The sequence below is a fragment of the Haemaphysalis longicornis genome, unplaced genomic scaffold (genome assembly GCF_048455015.1).
Source record: "Haemaphysalis longicornis isolate Haplotype H1 unplaced genomic scaffold, Haemaphysalis longicornis Haplotype H1 scaffold_10, whole genome shotgun sequence".
Lineage (NCBI taxonomy): Eukaryota > Metazoa > Arthropoda > Arachnida > Ixodida > Ixodidae > Haemaphysalis > Haemaphysalis longicornis.
This window is the reverse complement of record NW_027526204.1, coordinates 86,308,557-86,328,188: the sequence shown is the minus strand read 5'-3', so window position 1 is coordinate 86,328,188 and position 19,632 is coordinate 86,308,557. Positions and strand designations below refer to the sequence as shown.

Here is a 19,632-nt window from a genome sequence, read left to right as displayed (position 1 = left end):
GCTTCGCCAGCACATTTCGCGAAACTGGCGTGCATAGCACCGGTTGCCCCGCTGGACACGCCGACACCCGAGGCGCGAAGCTAGCGTAAACGCAACCTCTCCTACTTCAACTATCCGCGTGGTCCAAGAGCGGTGACAGGTAAGTACGTAAGCCATTCGACACCTCCATAAAGCTTTCGAGCGGTGGCTCGTCGTTAAAAACGAATCGCCGAATTCCATCTAAACCCGTCCATCGCTGGCACGATCAACTTTGCTTACGTGTTTGTTTGTGCCGCATCTTTTCAGAATCTACCATGACGAAACTGATGCAGTGGTTATTAGGGCTGTCTATATTCATGGCAATATGGACCGCGTTGCTTTCTCAAAGGCTGGGCGCTGCGACAACGCACGTTTGGCTGGTGAGCTGACGGAGGAACACTTGTTGCTGCTACTCCTACTCGAAAGAATGTTTTGACTGATTTTGGTTTCACCTCTTCTTTTACCTGCTTACAGCTGCCATTGTATGCCTGCGTCGTGTTTGGAGTAAGTTACGAATAATGCTTTTTTTTTTATTTTCCCGAAAGATCGCGGACTTTACTTAGTCGACCAAAGTTTCGAAGTTGCCTTCCGCAGCTTACTGCTAACGTTTAACTTTTCAGGTTTACGCCGCTACAGTTGTTATCTACAGGGTGCTTACGTTCAACAACTGCGAAGCGGCAGCCGAGGAGCTCAAAAAGGTACCACCAAAGGCCAACCTTCGTGTTCTCACTCATGCATTTGTCACGTTTACTAAGGCGCGCGCCACTTTTGTGCGTGCTGTTACGCGTCCCTCGCTAGCATATAGCTAACGCTAGAAGCTATAGTTACGGCTTTTATAGTGGTACAGCGTAACTATAACCAGAGTCTTTCAATGCTTTTCTGGTCACGAAACTTCTCCGTAACGCTATGGGAGAGCTTCATATGGGGACCAAAGCTCCCGCGCGGTGGCGCTACGAGTCCAGTGAAGGCGGCTTGGACGGCGGCTGCCGCATTTGAAGTGCGTTGGAGCGCGGGCTTGCTGGTGTTTGTTGCGTGATATAGCTTTCTACACTCATAACGAAGGGCAAACTATGTGAACTACCATGCCTCTGACGTGCTGTGTACCTGGTTGCCGCTCTGGCTATCGGAGTACAACGGAAAAGGTTTCGCTGTTCTGCCTCCCAAGCGACCGCGAACAACGCGACAGGTGGAAGCGAGCGATTCCACGACAGGAGACGGACGCTTTCAGCTTCAAGTCGAAGGCCGTTGGTGTGTGCGAGAAACATTTCGATTCTACGGACATTATTCGAGCCGCTGAGTTCAAAATAAGTGGGCGATCTGTGCTTCTGCAGCGCAAGAAGCTCAAGTTCCGCGTCGATGCCATACTCCGGATATTTGAAAACCTGCCGGCGAATTTACGGAGACCAAGCCACGGTCGCGCTCACAACGAGAAAATCCGTCTGCAAAATGTCGTCGCGTTTAGGCGCTGAACAACGATGGGACTGCAGCTACTGTGATTTTGGTTATCCAATCAGACATTTTGAATTGGGAAAGCGGAGCACGGCTATCTTTGCCTGCATATATATATTTTTTGAACTTCACCGCCGGGCTTGCCCAGGGGCTAAGGCGTTGTGCTGATAAGCCCAAGGACTCGGGTTCCTAGCCGCTTTTCTGATGGAGGCGAAAAGAGAAAAAAAAAAAAAACGCTTGTGTGTTCGAGATTTCGGCGCAAGTTTAAGATACCTGAGTGGTTAAAATTAATCCGGAGCGCTACACTACGGCGCGCGCCCCATTGCCGGGGTAGCGTCGGCACGTTAAACCTCATAATCAATCAATCAATATTTTTTAACTTGCCGTTTGGGTGGGAGGGGTGTGACAGGTACTGAGCGGGCGAGTTTTTATTTTTTGGCACCCTATGCCTATGAGGACAGCCGAGAAAGTCGCTCAAGACTGTAGCATTTACTCCTACCCTGGCCCCTCCGCGCGCCCATTATGCTGCTTCCATTTTGTGAGCGTTTTTTTTTTCTGGTGTCCACGCTCACTTTCCGAATCTCGAATATTTTTTTACATTATTAGCGTGCTATAAAATAGCGTAAACACAGCGCTAATTCAACGTGCTGTATGTTTGCACACCTATTTGCTCAGCGCAGCATGTCGCCCAGGGCTGAATACACATTTAATTCTGGCGCTAGTTAACTCAAATCGTGCAGGCGGCTGCAAAGACTAGTCAAAAATTGAAAACGTCAGATGTCCGCCTTCTCAAAGCGAGAACGTAGCGGTGCCTGCCGCTACGAACGAACACTGCAACATATACGCCTCAGTAACACCCGTGGTCTTGCCTCAATTTCACAGCTGAGCTACGCTACAACACTCGAATCAAAAACGTGCACACTTCGCTCGCGTTTTTACAGGTGGAAATGAAGAGCAGATGAAAGTAGGCGCGTTGTCGACGGAAAAACAGCCGGCCCGCAAGCGTCGTCGCCCGCCGGCGAAGCCTTCACGTTAACAGGGGCGATCCTAGCGGCAGCTTTTGTCCCTGAATGAAACTTCGGGCGGAGTTTCGTGACCAGAAAAGCATTGAAGGACTCTGCTATAACTAAAAGGGAGTAAAAATAGCAGTAGCCGCGTTTGCACTACTCACGTTGACTGCAGCCTCGTGTTATTGTCATGTGAAAATAACTTTTCAGGTCTTACACATACATTTTCACACAAAATAATTCTTTGGTGCCGTACCAGCAGTTTAATTTGAGTTCGTAAATGAGCTTTTTCAATGGGAGAACTTGTTCATTTTGGTTTGCAGCTGGTACCGCCACCTTAGTTTCTGCAACAGTCCCGTACCAATTTTACCTTCAACTTGTGCCACGAAAGGTTGTACGGTGCGCGTCAGGCTTGTCTAGGGCAAGCGAGCACGCGGCTTCGGAGCGTGCTGGCGACATCTGCTGATAGCGGCTGGGTTGGAGATAGCTTGCCTTTGCGCGTGCGCGGATCTCGGACAGGCTAAGGCCAGTCGTCGTCTCACATGCGCCACTCTAGTTTCCAGAAGCCACCACCCGAGCTCGTCGAGCACTTTTCTTCCACACGGCGAACAGCGAGCGTTGAACAGACGCGTCATTCGACGCAGTGCACTATCTCCACAGGTGTTTACGCAATCATGCAAAACAGCCTGCGCTAATTTTGAATCTTACGTTTAGCAAACGAAAAGCACGAAACAAGAGTGCACTGCAGCGATTTCCGTCAAACCTCTTGTGCGATTACGTAACGCCTGCGCTGATAAGGCATCGCGTCAAATTACGCGCTCATTCCTGTATCACTGCCTACGGCTGGCACTGCAGAACAGAAGCGCCCCTTTCGGTGGAAGGCGTCTGTAAGTTTGAGTTGTCCATGCTAAAAGGTGAGCGGCCCGAGCCTGTCTGAAATCCACGCATGCGCAATGGCAAGTTATCTCCAACCCAGCCGCTATCAGCAGATGTCGCCAACATGCTCCGAAGCCGCTCGCTCGCTTGCCCTAGACAAGCCTGACGCGTACTGTACGAAAGTATGTGTATTGGTTATCACAGTTGTAACATCTTTCCACAACTAGCTGCACATTCACGATTGCAGAATGCATTGCAAATGTCTTCGTACAGGAGTGTTTGGTATGAAATGAAGAACCTTGGGATACTGAGGGTATGTGTTGACCCACCATTGTGGTACGCCTCATAGCCCAAACGTTGCTGCTAATGTTTATTCTTGTGCAAAATATTGTCACTTGAAGACAAAGACGGGGGAAGTGTGAAAGGTGGCCACAATACAGACAGTACTTTTTTATGTCATTTCCCAGCCATAATTTATTCGAAAACATTTGCTACATTACCTTAAAGGGGCCATACAGACAAAATACAACTTTGTTTTATTCGTAAGAGCGCATGTTTTGTAGTGCCCCCAGCACTTGTCCGGAAGCAAACTATGCCGTATTCACTGAGAAATTAATGAATTTAGGTTAAAATTTCCATTCTCCCGTGAAATCGTGCGTTTTCGTGACGTCTGCCATGAAGACATAGGTGCGCCTAGTCAAACAAACTTCTGTTGTGTCATTCGGCTATGCAACCTTGCTTGCCGACAGTCGTACCAGATGGCGCTGCCATACTCATCCATGGACCGTTGTTCGCCGTTGCTTTGTTTTTTACCGTATCAGTACCTTGCTTGTTTCTGTTACGTTAGGAAGTAGTCATTTCGTGAAGCATAGGGTATGCTCAACAAACAGGGTTACGTAAGACAATGTCGCTTACGCCAATCGGCCAGTGTCGTGTAATACCTGTGCTACACGAGCGTTTGGAAGGACATTTCACTCGAATGACCGTCGAAATTTCAAATGTCATTCGAACTGGAAGGAGTTCTGTCGGTCTACACGACCATTCTCAAAGGCAGTTGAAAGTTTTGGTGTCGCCACTGCTGCCATGTTTCGTTCTTGCCGAAAATTTAATTTTAAAGTTAAAATGGGCAAAAAAGCAATTATTAGTGATCAAATTGATAACGATCTACAAGTGCGCACAAAACATTACGGCTTACAGAAACTGAGCCCGAGGGTACGACCGTTCGTGTTTCAAAGGCCTTTGAGACTTTCGAGGGTCAGTTGTCGTGCTCCTTTGACTCAAATGCCATTTTAACCAAATGCCTTTGAAAAACGTCGTGTAGCAGCTCAAAGGTGTCATTTGAGTCAAATGACATTCGATTCGAAGGCCTTCGAAACGCTCGTGTAGCACGGGTATAAGACAACTCCAAAGTGGCGGACTGCTGTGCAGCTAAAACATGCGTAGTACGCCCAGTACCAACAGCAGTGCGCATCAGTACTTCTATGCTTACGTGTATTTTCATAACTTTCATTGTTTACCCCACCATTCTTACTGCTGTAAAATGAATATGCATTACATTTAAGTGCAAATAGCCCATTCGGCAAGCTCATAAGCCACGCCTAATTTGCATTTGTTTTTGCTGGCCTCGGCCAATCGCACAGCTGGGTACGTATGACATTATAGGTTCTGTTGCGGGAAATCAGCTAGTGGGTCGCATGGCCATTCCCTTTTTCCTACCTAATTATATAGCTTATTTGAGCGAAGTTTGCATTAAAATTGGTGTCAGTATGATTTTAACAAGGCAATCTTTCAAATGAATCGAACTTGTGTTTTCTCTGCATGTCCCCTTTAAGTCGTTCCACTATAAATAACCTCACGACAAAAGTGTCACATCTATAGTTCAGACAATTTGGAGTATACGTCTTTTCGTGGCAAGCCCAACCACCCTTGGCCATCATGGACGAATGGCTCGAAGTGGTAAAAGGCTGTGCGCTCCAGATTTCACTTGGGGCAACTGATTTTTGGTTTGTATGACAGATAACAAAAAGGAAAACGTTTAAAAAAAATACAAACAGCTCAGAAGCATTCCACATGGGCTGTGAAGACAGAATTCAACTTTGTTCAGATTGAAAGAACTTGGCTTTGGTGACTCACTCAGCTCTATTCAGCCACAAAAAGCGTTCTTCAACCAAAACAACGCGAGAAATATTGGAAAACTTTGAAGTGTTGCGCTGTGGTGACGTAATATGGGGCCGGAGTGATGTACCATGGGCCAGCACGAGAAACGTGGTTATCAGTGTGTCAACTGCACGTTAGCTATGAAATGATATGATCAAACGGAACTACACTCGGGAACAAGTTAAGAACGGCAATAGCTCATGTGCAGTATCACTCCACTTTAGCGACGGACACGGATGTCAACGGGGGTGCGCATTTTGAAAGGAGATTGCTGTGAATGCGTAATATCGTCTGGCTTTTCTCACGTAGTTTGTTTGTTGTCAGTGTGGTAGTTTATATGCATATTAAGTCGTAAAAACCATGAAAACGGCTCGTGCCATGTTCAAAATATTCCCGGTAACGTGCTACTTGCGCCACACGGAGTAACATCTGGCTGCGGTGATGAGGCACAGCGGCAACTTCCGTTGCCATTCTTAACTTGTACCGGAGTATAGAGGCCCCACTACAATTGCCCAGTCATGTTGCTTGGTGATGGCTTAGATCAGCAGCCGCCAATCACACAAACAAGATTCTGTGACGTCTTCGAAAAGTTTCTAGATAATGACTAGGGAGTCGCCAGTGCTTTAACTATTTCCTCTAATATCCCGGCTATTCCTTTGAAAATTTTAGAGAAATTGGTACGATCGTTATGTAGGGACAAAACGCTTGTTGTTTTAAGGGGGCACATGGGTCTTTGATAAAAAAAAACTTTATTTTTACATGTAGGATTATAAAAATTGGGGGACATATGTAATTTTTTATTCTGATTGTAGATATAAAGTTTGTTTTTGAGTAAGACGATTAAATTCAAACTAGTTCGGATTTTTATACTTGATTGTTTGAAAGCTTTTCTAAAGAACTGCTGGAGGGATGCATCTGAACAAGGTACCAGTGAACTGTGCACAAATCAAGGAGTGCAATAAAACTACTCACGTTGTCATTCTGTCTGGTCTGTAGCATAAGTTACGACCGTTTGAAGTTTGGTTGAAGTTCGGGCTTGTGAAGTGGGCACCAGAAAAAACGGTTTTGTCTTCCAAGACCAAACTTCAGACAGTCGGAACTTCTGCTACAGACCAGATAGAATGATAACGTTAGTCCTATTGCACTCCTTCATTTGTGCACAGTTCACTGGTACCTTGTTCAGATGCATCGCTCCAGCCGTTTTCTTAGAAAAGCCTCCAAACAATCAAGTATAAAAATTCGCTCAAGTTTGAATGTAATCGTCTTACACAAAAACAAACTTTATATCTACAATCAGAATGACAAACTGCATATGTCCCCCAATTTTCATCATCATAAGTATAAAAATTAAACTTTTTTGGTTTTAAGACCAGTGTTTATCTTGGTGGAAACAAAAGCGCACAAAAAACAGGGACGAAAAAAGACGTAGACAGCACGGCGCCGTGCTGTCTACGTCTTCCTTCGTCCCTGTTTTTTGTGTGGTTTTGTTTCCACCAAGATGGTCACCTACCAACTAGCCCAACTGTCCATTCTTCTTAAGACCAGTGTGCCCCTTCAATGAACCAACTTTGTATTGTGTCTTCATGGCCCCTTCAAAGCTGTGTTGAGTTCAGTTTGTGCTAACAGCGTAGCACTTTACCGCATGCTTTTGATTTCTCCTTGCAGCAAATTGTCGAAGCCAGAGAAGACCTCAAACGACGGGGCTACAAATTTGACTGAAGCAAGGCATATCCGATCGAGTTAATTGCATATTTTGACTGCTGACACCCAAATCACCAACAGACCCACGGCTGGCCGTGGCCATTCCACTAATCAACTGTGCCTACCAACGTTTGTGAATCTTTGATGTGTGTTTTAATTACGTTTGTGTGCTGCTCTGGGCACCTCTGTGTAAAATAAAGAGCTTCGTATGCTTCTTCTTCAAGTGCATTAAAATTCTCGGAATATTGCAGTCTCAGGTTTGAAAATACGATGGAAGACCAATGGTGTGTGCTTACAAAGTTACCTGGCTGTATTAGCAATAGTGTGATTGAAATGGTGACCTTCAGATGCCTATTTGAGGCTCCTTTGACTCTAATGCCTTAACATTGGCGTTTGTTTCAAGCTGGTAATCAGAGGGGTGTCAAAGTTTTCTAGCAAATACTCTCCAAAGTTTGGTGTTTGTTTGGAAATGAATCAGTAATGTCGACAGTAAAGAGCATTAATAACTTCTGAGAAATGAAACATTTTATTCACGAAAATCAGGTCATCAATTTTTTACACATCCTTGTTTGCATACATAATCATCTGCATACGCAACATGTCGGTCTCATGTTGGTCACCCGCCGTGGTGGCTCAGTGGCTAAGGCGTTGCGCCGCTGAGCACGAGGTCGCGGGTTCGATTCCCAGCCACGGTGGCCACTTTTCTGATGGAGGCGAAAAGCAAAAACGCCCGTTTGTACGAGATTTCGGCGCACGTTGAAGATCCACAGGTGGTCAAAATTAATCCGAAGCCCTCTACTGCGGCGCGCCTCATCGCCTGCGTTGCTTTGGCACGTTAAACCCTACATTCAATCAAATCATGTCGGTCTTCATTTGAGCCCTATCTGATCGTTCAGTGTATCCCAGATGGGAGAGAGAGAGAATGAATTTAATGGTAAAAGCGAGGCTAGCAGAGCCATATTGCTTAGCATGCTACGCCATATGAAGGAACGAAAACATGGGGGTCTGTGACCTAAAATAAATAAATAATGAAAGAACGACGTGATGCGCACGAGTGTTCAAGCGCATTTACAAAGTTCGGAAAGCACATACACATGGTTTGGAAGTTAAGACGGTAATCACAGCATTTGTTCCAAGCCAGTACTACGCAAGAACACAAACAGAGCTTCGGTAGCCCATACGGCCTGGCGTGGGTCCGACCAAGGGTCCAAAACTGCCCTGTTCTCTCGACCTGACAGCTTCCGTTAGGCAGAAACAGCAATTCCAGGGCAGCATTTGCCAGCCTGCAGTAGCAAGTGGAAAAGCCGTGCCAATACTCAATGAATTTGAAAGCTGCGTTTGGCTTGCTTTCGGAAAGTACTGGTGGAGAACAGTGCATTGTCAGCGCATAATTTTGCAGAAATCGGATAAAATCGGGTTTTACCTGAAAAGAACAACCCTAATCGTAATGTCTGGAGTTCTCTTATGCTCGGATATATCCCAGAGGAGAGAAAAAACTATATGGGGGCGACGTTGGTGCAGTTTTCTTTCCTTTGTGTACAATATACAAATTTTACCACTGATTAGAGATGGGAACTTGTCTTTAAAACTGAATTGTAGTACGCGGGTGCGAATTTCAAAATTTGACTAATGAATTATCGCATAGGGAAAAAAATTTGAACCCAACCGAGCCCAACTGAACCAAACTGAGTACTAATGGGTTTCATCAAGGTGCACAGAGTTTGAAAAGATGGTTTTTGATAGCCGCAGTTGAACTTGTGCATTTGAAACGCTGCTGCTTCATGCACACACCACACTTGTGAGCATTTAGCCAGGTAGAATCATGAGAGCTTCCAACATGGTGCCTGGGGATCGAGTGCTCGGAGAAGGGAAAAAATATATCCTTGTCTCTAGAAATGTTCCGGTAAAAAGTTTTGGGGGTTTAACAGTACGAAGCTACACCTCGCTATGAGTTGCAGTGAAGTGGAGGGCTTCAAATTAATTTGGCAACCTGGGGATCTTTGACAAGTGCTTAAATGTCAACACACGGGTGTCTTCGCTATTCGCCAGCAAGCAATTACCGTATTCTGGCGCGTATAACCCGCACCAGAAATGCGAAAATTTCAGTGGCCAAGTAGGGTGCGGATAATACGCGGAGTTTTTTCTTTAGTGCAGCTTCACGGCACTACGCGTTGTGTGTGAAGATGACCTTGTATACAACAGTGAGGACTGCGGCCTCAAGTGATAGATCTAGCGAGACCAGTGACACTGAGTGAATTGTGACTTTAGCCTTGCAGTCAGTCTATTCTACTTGCTTAGACGCTTTTTCTGTCTACACAGAACGTGATGTGTTGCTTGAGCAGATACTTTGGTGCAGCATTTCTAAATCAAATGTGCGGGCAATACGCAAGGATTTTTTTTTCTTTTCCGGCGGGCTGAAAGTGGGGGGTGCGGATTATATGCAGGGGCGGGTTATACGCGTGAAAATACGGTATCTGCTTCGATGAGCACCTGTGGCTCAGTACCAGGGAGTGCAAAAGCTATCTTGCTAAGTAACTATTTACGAGGCTAGTGGGACCTTCTTGCGTGCTTTTGAGAGCAGAACTCGCAACAGCAACTATTCGAGCAGAATTGAGTTGGGTATGGAAGCTGTTGTAATAATTGGCACAAATTCCTGGTCTTCTCTCAAATTCAACCTGGCAGTATTTGTATACATAACCAAAAAAGCAGCAAATGTCGTGAAACCATTTGTCGTCTCTAACTTGTCTGTTCTCAACACTAGTTATGGAAGTGACTAAACACAGAGTTCACGAAAACCCACGCGAACGAGAAGTGGAGAGCGCAGCAGTCGTCGGGGAGCTGTTTTGATACACCAATTTGCAGATTTTTTTCGTGGGGAAGAAGAGAAGAATGCCTTCAAAAGACGATAGCAACAAGTAATGTTTATTTCACAAGTGCATCAACTTTGATATCTTCATCAAGTAACAGTTGTGATATTCGTCACCATTACTATTCGACGCAAAATGGCGATACATATTTGCACAGTAATGCAAGTACCGTGCTGGGCTGTACAATTGCATACGTCTACTACAGGCAGTGCTTATTTCAGATTTTCCCCCTCCCTCTTGTTGAGGCACTTTGCTTTTAAAAACACGTTGGCAAAGCCGCCCTAAACAACAGTTGAGATTTATTTTCCTCGATCACTGCTTACAACAGACCAATGGTAAAAACCTGTATGCCATGAAACAAATGTTCTAAAAATTCATACAACGGTTTGAAGCAGGTGAATAAACAGTGGTTGAAATTCTTTCCTACTTGTTAAATGTAGCTTACCACTATAACCAAAGGTTAGAGTAGCGTCACTAAATAAGCTATGCTTAAGAGTACCGCCACTTCGTGCACCCGGAAGCGTCTGGGGGCCATTTTGTTTCTGGCTTGCAGTGTTGCCATCTCCCAACGAAACCGCCGCCGGTTGTGACGGGCAGAGTGCGACCGTCCGCTCGAGCGTCCGCGCAGCAGAGAGAGAGAGAGAGGGGAGAGGCGCCGAGAAACAAAATGGCTACACCCATATGTAAACAAATATCACGTGGTGCTGACCGACCAATGAAAATCCTGGCGGCACATAACAATGAGAAAAAAGTGCCGATACTCTAAAAGCCTTTATTTGGTGACGCTAGGTTAGAGCTTGCAATTGCTATCCACCCCAACTTTGTCGCTGCTGGAATATGTTGCAGCTTGTGTCATATTTAACGTTACCCAACCTTTCTCCTCTTCCTAAAAGAAAATGTAGGCAACACCTGAATGCAAACATGCTTCGAATTTCAGGCATTTCTGCTTCAAGCATTGCTGCATTGTGTGAAGCAAGGGGTCCCGAAACATTAAGTCACTGTGCACTGAAATACGCAGTGTTCCTTGTTGGTCGAACTGCAATTCTCAATGAATCATTTTCGAAGCATCTCGCGAATTGCATAGGAGCTTATCGGGAAATGATTTTAGTCGTTTGTTGTCATATCTCGCGCACATTAAGTGGTTGCCACTTTGTTCGTCTTCTTGTAAAAGAGCTGCTGCATTTGACATTGCCACTTGAGCAGAGGTGTCTCGGCACCTTGAACACACAACCAGATGTATGCAGCAGAAATGCGTGTTGCGTGCAACTAAAAACAACCGTCGATCAAATTACATCATACAGGCAAAGGTTAAAATAGGGAACTGTTGCCATTAGCGCATATACATGGAAAACGCACAATTGGTTCGAATGTGGGACCGAATCGCCAAAGAACCAAAATGGGCTGCAAAACAGAAAAGGAAGAGAGCATAAAAATGTTGCAACTTTATTTAAAGTGAAAACGCATGATGTAAGAATGGCAACACAGGAAATTCAGTTGAAACATCATAAAAATCACCTCTGAAATGGCCCAAAACAACACAATGGCACTAAAAATCAATTTTTTTTCGTGGCCTGAGATTGCAACACTTCAAGATGCGAACATTTGGCCGTACCTGTAGTGTTGCAACAACATGTTCAAACGTTAAAGTCAAGCTCCAACAACCCTTCAGCTTAAATGTCGCAATGATAGCCAAGCCATAATAGCACAACCTTTCAATAACTAACTCCCTAAAGTATGCAAAAATGGGTATTGTACTTAAGGATATGTAACAGCAGAGCTGCCGTAGATTCGTTAGAAGCAGTTACAAAGCTACATATAAATAACCTTACCCCCGAGCATTGAATACTAGTACTCGCACTACGCCGATAATCTGAATGGCCATTAAACGCATCTCCACTAAACTTCTCTATAAACCAAGAAACTGCATCGATTGCACAAATCACTCCTGTTGCTCATCTTATCACCAATGCTGCCGCAAGATAAGAGGTGATAAAATCACTCGTGCCGCAGTGGGGGCAACCACTGATAATAATAGGAGTTTTCCTCTCCGATTGGTCACCTCAAAGCTGAGCCCAAATTACTTCAGTAGTGCAAAATGTCGTTCCAAATGAAAATGCTGCTCAATTTTGTATTGTGTCTGTTTGCTCACAACATGGCTGCCAAATGCCTCTTCATTCTTTTATTAAAACGCGTCTCCTCCTTTTGCAATTAATGAAAACCGACCAACTTGCACCTGTCGTAGGCGACAGCTCTCCCTCTGGAAGTGATGAAGTTCAGTGATGATTACAGTTATAGCCACTGAGCAGTTAAAAGAGCTTCCCACAAAGCTAGAGAAGCTTACAATGTCACTCACTGACACACTGCCACACTAGAGGCTAAGCACTTGAATTTAGAACGACCTCCCTACTAACTCGTTTGTCTATACCAGCATTTAATATGACCCTCTGTGAAAGGGGGCGGAAGGGGGAGTCTGCTGTAGGCACTTCTGAGTTCGTAAGGAATGTGGTCAGTGTTCGCTCTCTAGCTGTCAACAATGGGTTGGAAGCAGTGTTGACGAGTCGTCGTAATAAGCAAAAGAAGTTACTACGAGCAGCACTTTAGACTGGCAGTTACGAATAACAAACAGACGTTATCTAAATCTTGACATTTCCTTTCCACGATGTAAACCAACCGTACATCAAGCACTACTAATAAAGCCTGTAAACCCTGCGGGGCGCTTCGTAACATAAAAACACGGATACGCTCGGCATGTTGTCGTATCTCGCGCACATGACAATGTGGAAAAGTTGGGCAAGATGATTTTAATGTAAAGTGTTTGGGGGCTGGGTAAAACGCTCGACTCTGTGCATGACAGCCTAAGATGCACGTCAAAATGCAATGGCAACACGAAAAAAAAAAAGCATGTCTGTAGTGTGACTAGCATGTAAAAACAGTGTGTACAAATTTCATAAGAAAAATAAAGAACAAGTAGTTGTAGTACTCTAGGCTATGATAGCGGATGAAACGATACGTCAGCTGCCTCGACTTTGGACTTAATGGCAAACTTGCCGGTTTTGAACGTGATGCCTTTATTGCGAAGATGTGTCACAGGACAGGCCTTTACAGCCTCTCTTTCTCTAACACACGGCTGTGCCGTTGTTTTTGGAGAATAGCACCAATGCATTGCTCCCCACATGAAAAAAAAAAAAAAAGAAAGGCACGTCTCCTCCGCAGCAGTTCATTTTGAACGTGACGTCCTGTCCTTCAAAGAAACCCACAGCCAGTGTACAATGAATTGACGGAGGAAAAAGTTCACAGCTCAAACAGGGTGTTGCAAACATGTGACCTTACACACACACACAAAACAAAAGAAAGGCAGTTGATTTGAGCCAGCAGGACAGATAAATCTCCCACAAACTCCAAAAGGGCTTGGAGACAAGCCGGCACAATTTCCCGGGACGCCAAAAGCTTGTTCACAAACAATTTCTCAGGGACGGTGGCAAAAAATTCCAGCAATTTTCCGGAGGAACCCTTTGAAGAAGCGCGACAGCTAGTAGAAAATCCCAGACGTGAGCAGCGATATTTGCAGCGTGCCTTTAAACCGCCTTTTCGAAGTGAAAGAAAGAACAGGATAAAGCAGAAAAACCATAGTTGGGAATTCCTGCACACTTTCCAAAATTTTTTTTCTGCTGCAACATGCCGCCTTCGACACAAGTGGAAGAAGACGTTTGCGGCATTATCGCTTCTTGCCTCCCACCAGCAATGTTCTCACGTTTTTTTTTTAAAAAAAAGGATGGTGGTGGGAAAGGGTTGGGAGGTAGACTGCAAAGACGGACGCTTTCCCCCATAACGAGGCACACGGAAAGAACGGCTGTTTGCCCGACTCGGACAGGAAGAGACTCCGCGCTCCGTTATCACAGTTTTGTGCAGCAGGCGGCCTTCGGTCCGACCTTGGTGGAGCTCAGCGAGATGCGGCGCAGGTCATCGTCGGTGAGGTGCCCCACCGAGTCGTGGCTGTTCTTGAGCTCGGTGGCGAGCGTGACGAAGACCGACTCGATGTTGGTGTTCTCCTTGGCACTTGTCTCAATGCACGCCATGAACTCTGGGTACTGGTCCGCCAGGGCCTGTGCCTCCTCCTGCGTCACCTCGCGAAGGCTCTCGCAGTCGCACTTGTTGCCTGCGTAGCGGTGTAGCAGGATCGTAGTTCAGGACGCGACATGTCGAGCACGTCTAGATGAAACTCGTATATTTCATTGTATTATATTGCTTGTACCAAACGGCCTGAACATTCCGTTCAAATTTTCTTTGTTTGTTTAAGTAGTGCATTTGGGGACCAAGTTCTTTTGCCAATGACGATTTTAAAAAAATTACGGGGGGGTTGCTTAGAGGGGCCATGCAGACAAAACACAAGTTTGGTTCATTCGAAAGATTGCCTCGTTGGAATCGTACACCACTTCTAACGTAAACTTCGCTGAAGTAAGCTATGTAATCAGGAAAAAAGGGAATGGCCATGCGACTCACTAGCTCATTTCCCACACTAGAACAAATGACGCCATATGCCCAGCTGTGCGGTTGGATGAGGCGGGAAAAAGCAAACGCAAGTTAGTCAGGGCTTATAAGCTTGCCGAACGAGCTCATTGATTGATTGTAAGGTTTAACGGGCAAACGCAACGCAGGCGATGAGGCATGCCATAGTGGAGGGCTCCGGATTAATTTTGACCACTTGGGGATCTCTAACGTGCGCCAAAATCTCGTGCACACGGGCGTTTTTGCTTTTTCGCCTCCATCAGAAAAGCGGCCGCCGTGGTCGGGAATCGAACCCGCGTCCTCTGCTGAACGAGCTATTTGCACATATTCATTTTACAGCCATAAGAATGGTGGCGTAAACAATGAAAGTTAGGAAAGTAAACGCATACATTGAAGTACCGAAGCGTACTGCTGTTGGTACTGTGCGCACTATGCTTGTTTTAGCTGCACAGCAGTCCGCCACTTTGGAGTTGTCTCACATGACACTGGCCGATTGGCGTAAGCGACACTGCCTTACGTGACCCTGTTTGTCGAGCATACACAATGTTTCACGAAATGATTACTTTCTACCGTAACAAAAACAAGCAAGGTACCAATACGGTCAAAAACAAAGCAAAGGCAGACAACGGTCTGCGGCTCAGTATGGTTGCACCATCTAGGAGGACTGACGGTAAGCAAGGCTCTACAATCCACTGCAGGGCGTAATAACGCACCTGAATTTCGTTTGAATACCCGTCCTGTGACTTCATCGCAGACATCACAAAAACACACGATTTGGCGGAAAAATCAAAATTTTAACTTCAATTTATTAATTTCTCAATGAATAAGGCATCGTTTGCTGCCGGACAAGTACTGGGGGCACTACAAAACATGAAATCTTTCGAATAAAACAAACTTGTATTTTGTCTGCGAGGCCCCTTTAACACTTTCTAATGATGTGAAGGCCTTGGACCTTCACACTGCTTGCGAAGCCTAGTTGGACCTTCTGTTGTTCTGCTGTTGAACTTTATGCTCGAATTTGCGACCGCACCTGTCACCAGTGTTCCAGCACCCTCTCCCTGAAGTTCATTCTGCTTCCTGACCATACCAGGAGCCACGTGTTTGTACATTTAGCTTTTAGCCACGTGTTTGTACATTTAGTACATTTAGCTCTCTAGGCAACTCGGTTTGCAAGTGTGGCGGCAGCAGCCTACCATGCTCCTGTGCTGGGCTGCGATTGTTTGCGTGATTCTGTGTACCTCTCAACAATTTTTTTGTGCATCACGCATTCCATAAAACAGAGATCTAAGGCTTTTGCCTTAAAAGATAACATCTGTTTTCTTTTTTTTTTTTGTTTTCCTCAATCGAGCGACATTCACCAAAACTGGAAACCTCACACTGATATTTGCACAAGCTAGAAACGCCTATTAGAGCCTAGCTTATGCAGACCAGCACTGAATAAGCAAATAGGACAAGCTCAGCCCAGCGACGGGGAGAGGAGAGCAGATAAGATAGCCAGTCACAACATAGCACAATGTTGCTGCAAAGCCAAACATAACTAATCGATAAGGGAGCCATGAAGAGAAAACACAAGTTTGGTTCATTCGAAAGATTGCCTCGTTAGCATCATACTGACACCACTTTTAACGTAAGCTTCGCTCAAATAAGCTACATAATTAGGGAAAAAGGGGAATGGCCATGCGGCCCACTAGCTCATTTCCCGCAACAGAACCTACGATGTCATACCAGACAGCTCTGTGATCGGCGGAGGGCGGCAAAAGCAAATGCAAACTAGGCAGAGCTTGTAAGCCTGCCGAACGAGCTATTTGCGATTTAATTTAGGGCACATTCTTTTTAAAGCCCTCAGAATGGCAGGACAAACGGTGGAAACAGTGGAAGTTACGAAAGCAAACGTAAACATAGAAGTACCAATGCGTGTACTGCTGTTGGTACTGCGCGCACTATGCTTGGTTTAGCTGCACAGGACTGCGGGGCTTTGGGGTTGTCTCAGACGGCACTGGCCGATTGACGCAAGCGACAATGTCTTACGTTACCGTATTTGTCGAGCGAGCACCATGTTTCACGAAACGATTGTCTCCATGAACAAAACAAGCCAGGTACAAATACGTTCACAAACAAACCAAAGGCAGAAAACGGCTTGCCGCGGTGTGGTGGCGCCATCTAGGTTCACTAACGTTAAAAAAGGCCCTGTGATATCATTGCAGACAACGAAAACGCACGATTTAGCGGGAAAATCAAAATTTTAACTTAAATTAATTTATTTCTCAGTGAATAAAGCATTGTTTGCATTCGGACAAGTGCTGGGGGCACTATAAAACATGAAATCTTTCGAATAACACAAAATTGTGTTTTGTCTTCATGGCTCCTTTAAGTGCTGCATCAAGTGCAGCACATGCTTACCAACAAGCAGCAAAGGCACATTGCAGCCCGTGTACCGCCGCACTTCTTCGACCCAGCGTGGAAGACTCAGGAAAGATGACCTCTTCGTTATGTCGTAGACAATGACCACCCCGTTGGCGCTGCGGTAGTAGCTCTGCGTGATGGTGCGGAAGCGCTCCTGGCCCGCCGTGTCCCATATCTGGAGCTGCACGGTTCAACGGAGACCTTATAGCCCTGTCACACGGGCACTTTCAATCGCGATTGAGTCGATCCGGATCTGGCGCTGCTACACGGCAGTTTCAATCGCGATCTAGCTCGATCCCGCTCGAACCCAATCCTGGTTTCTCAAACGCGATCGAGGCTTCCAAGCGCGATCGAATGAAAGCAGCGATACTCTCGTCCCCACTCAGTAATGGCACAGAAGGTGAAAACTTCAACTAACGCCACAAATTGTGCCAAATAAATTGATGCAAATAAGCGTGCGGTCACATTAACATAGTTACGTATACCTATGACCGCACGAAGTTACCAGACGCCGGCCGCAAGTACATTGGTAGCACCATCTGGCGTACACAAGTGCAACCGGTGCAACTTCTCGATCGCGAATGAAACATGCCGTGTAGCAGCGGCAGTGCATCGAGCGCGCTCAAAAACTCTACCGTGATTCATTTCAATCGCAATTGAAAGTGCCCGTGTGACAGCAGTATTAGCCACAGGGCACAATACGGTGATCAAGCAATAAGCTTGCTTTGTCCTTGTTCCTACTTTCATGGCTACTGAAGCAAGAGCTGGAATGTTCTTGGACAACTTCGTGCTCACATAACCATCAGAAGTCCAGTTGGAGCAGTTCAAAACACTATTTATTTATCTACTATAACTTACAGGCCCATTGAAGAGCACTGAGTTAGGGGTTGTTACAGTTCTGCAAAAAGAACCAAGTACACAATATATAGTTTCCATAGTAATCTTACAGTATTAATCTTGCAAAGTCAATAAAGCACGTCTTAAATGTTTCTAATAAAAAATTATTACATGCACAAAGGGTTTTTTGCAGTTTAAAGCAACAGAAAACGACCAATACACGGGAAAACATCCATAAACAATGACATCATTCTGGCAATTACTTTATACAATTACTAAAAAATGTCAGTGCGGATTTGCGGTAAAGCTATCACCACGAAGTATCGATGCAATTTTCGGTCAGCAATATCATCCCAGCGCATGATTGCTCGAGGCAATTGAGATGAATTGAAGGCAGGCGTCTTGCCAAAAATACGCATGAAGCTATGATTATTATGTAGGCGTCGTGACTGGCGCGTTAATTAGACTAATTTGAAGCACAGTTGGACGGATTGCGCTTCCGATTGGTCTGTGTTTGGGACTGGTCCAACTGGACGTCCAATGGTTATTTTTTCGGAGCCAACATATGCAAGGAGAAACTAAGGACCATTCTTTGAGTACACAGCCTAGCGAAGAGCTGTTTCCTGAAACACCTGTTTTTGTGCGTTGTTTTTTTTCGCTGCCAGTTGACATAGTTTCTTAACTGAAACCAATTAGCTCGCGCCCTAAACGCCTGAGGAAATAACGGCCAGTTTACGCTTGCACAAAATTCCACAGATTCCGAAACACTCGCGATGAGCCACCATCCAGTCTTTTTTGACCAGCTAAATCTATAGCTTCATAACAAACTAATTAGCTCGCGGCCTCGACGTCTGAGAAAGTAACCTGTCTACGCTTGCACAACATTCCACAGATTCCTCAACAGTCGCAACTGGCCGGAATCCAAGCAAGGATATGCTACGAAAGATTCCAATTTTCCTCTTACGCGCTCCTCTCCGAATGATCGCCGAAGCGTATCGGCCAACGCGACAGCGCTACCCGCGACCTGAGTCATCTCCTCCATAATTCCCGTCCGATCAACGAAGCTCCAGCAGGGCGGATTCAAACAGGCGTCCGATCCCACGCCCCCGAGACCAGCTGTGCGGTTTGATCGGTCGCAACTGACAGCTCCGGGAACACTATCAGGTCTCTGCCGCGAGTCACGTACACTTCGAACGCGCAAGACGCGCTACTGAAAATCGAAATCCCGCGGCGTTGACAGCTCCTGCGAGTTGTTCGCGGAGAAACTGTTCGTACCCACCTTGACTTTCTTGCCTTCGACGGTGAGCGTCTTCATGGCGAAGTCGACGCCGATCGTGTTGCCGTGCCGTTCCACATACATGCCGCTCTTGAAACGGTGGACAACGCAAGTCTTGCCGACGCCGCAGTCGCCGATCAGGACGATCTTGAAGAGAAAATCGAAGTGGTCGTCGTCGCTCATGGCTCTTTGCGGGCGACGCACGAGCACTACTTGACACAAGCGTACGGTGGTCCGCGCTTCAGTCGGAAAATAATTTGCAGATCGGCTGCCGATCCGACTAGCGCAAATGGAAGGCGGACATGTTGAATCACGTGACCAGCTTGCTGCGATTTCAGCGCCCTTTCGCCGCTTTCGCTTTCGCCAATTTCGCCAAGTCCGCGTACATCGGCAAATTCGGTCCCTGATTAGAGCACTGCATGCATAGCGTATATTAGTATGAAACTCGATGACTGCATGGGCCCGGGCTGACCCGAAAGCCCGGGCTGTGTTTGGCTCCATGCCGTGGGCCCGGTTTTGGGCACGGCCGAAATTC

At 46.0% G+C, this 19,632-nt stretch overlaps 2 protein-coding genes across 2 annotated transcripts; one reads left to right on the top strand and one right to left on the bottom strand.

Annotated features, from left to right (window-relative positions):
- Dpm3 (Dolichyl-phosphate mannosyltransferase subunit 3) lies at nt 1-7,425 on the top strand. Its single transcript, XM_077688571.1, has 5 exons — nt 1-139; nt 286-398; nt 493-522; nt 639-716; nt 7,173-7,425. Exons 2-5 carry the CDS (start codon nt 294-296, stop codon nt 7,224-7,226), a joined length of 267 nt encoding a protein of 88 aa, XP_077544697.1. The 5' UTR covers nt 1-139; nt 286-293; the 3' UTR covers nt 7,227-7,425.
- A 2,683-nt stretch (nt 7,426-10,108) lies between these two features.
- On the bottom strand, nt 10,109-19,428 carry LOC144158871 (ras-related protein Rab-43-like). The gene is made up of 3 exons (XM_077690046.1): nt 19,101-19,428; nt 16,982-17,165; nt 10,109-14,231 (listed from the first exon to the last, which is right to left on the bottom strand). Exons 1-3 carry the CDS (start codon nt 19,278-19,280, stop codon nt 13,969-13,971), a joined length of 627 nt encoding a protein of 208 aa, XP_077546172.1. The 5' UTR covers nt 19,281-19,428; the 3' UTR covers nt 10,109-13,968.
- Nucleotides 19,429-19,632: the final 204 nt, after the last annotated feature.

What these genes read in the sequence shown, in the direction of transcription:
- Dpm3 (XM_077688571.1), top strand. Translation starts at nt 294, where the DNA reads ATGACGAAACTGATGCAGTGGTTATTAGGGCTGTCTATATTCATGGCA. An exon ending in CGACAACGCACGTTTGGCTG is followed by an intron (nt 399 to 492) that starts GTGAGCTGACGG and finishes ACCTGCTTACAG; the next exon opens with CTGCCATTGTATGCCTGCGT. An exon ending in CAGCCGAGGAGCTCAAAAAG is followed by an intron (nt 717 to 7,172) that starts GTACCACCAAAG and finishes TTCTCCTTGCAG; the next exon opens with CAAATTGTCGAAGCCAGAGA.
- LOC144158871 (XM_077690046.1), bottom strand. Translation starts at nt 19,280, where the DNA reads ATGAGCGACGACGACCACTTCGATTTTCTCTTCAAGATCGTCCTGATC. An exon ending in TCGAAGGCAAGAAAGTCAAG is followed by an intron (nt 17,166 to 19,100) that starts GTGGGTACGAAC and finishes TGAACCGTGCAG; the next exon opens with CTCCAGATATGGGACACGGC. An exon ending in TGTGCCTTTGCTGCTTGTTG is followed by an intron (nt 14,232 to 16,981) that starts GTAAGCATGTGC and finishes ACCGCTACGCAG; the next exon opens with GCAACAAGTGCGACTGCGAG.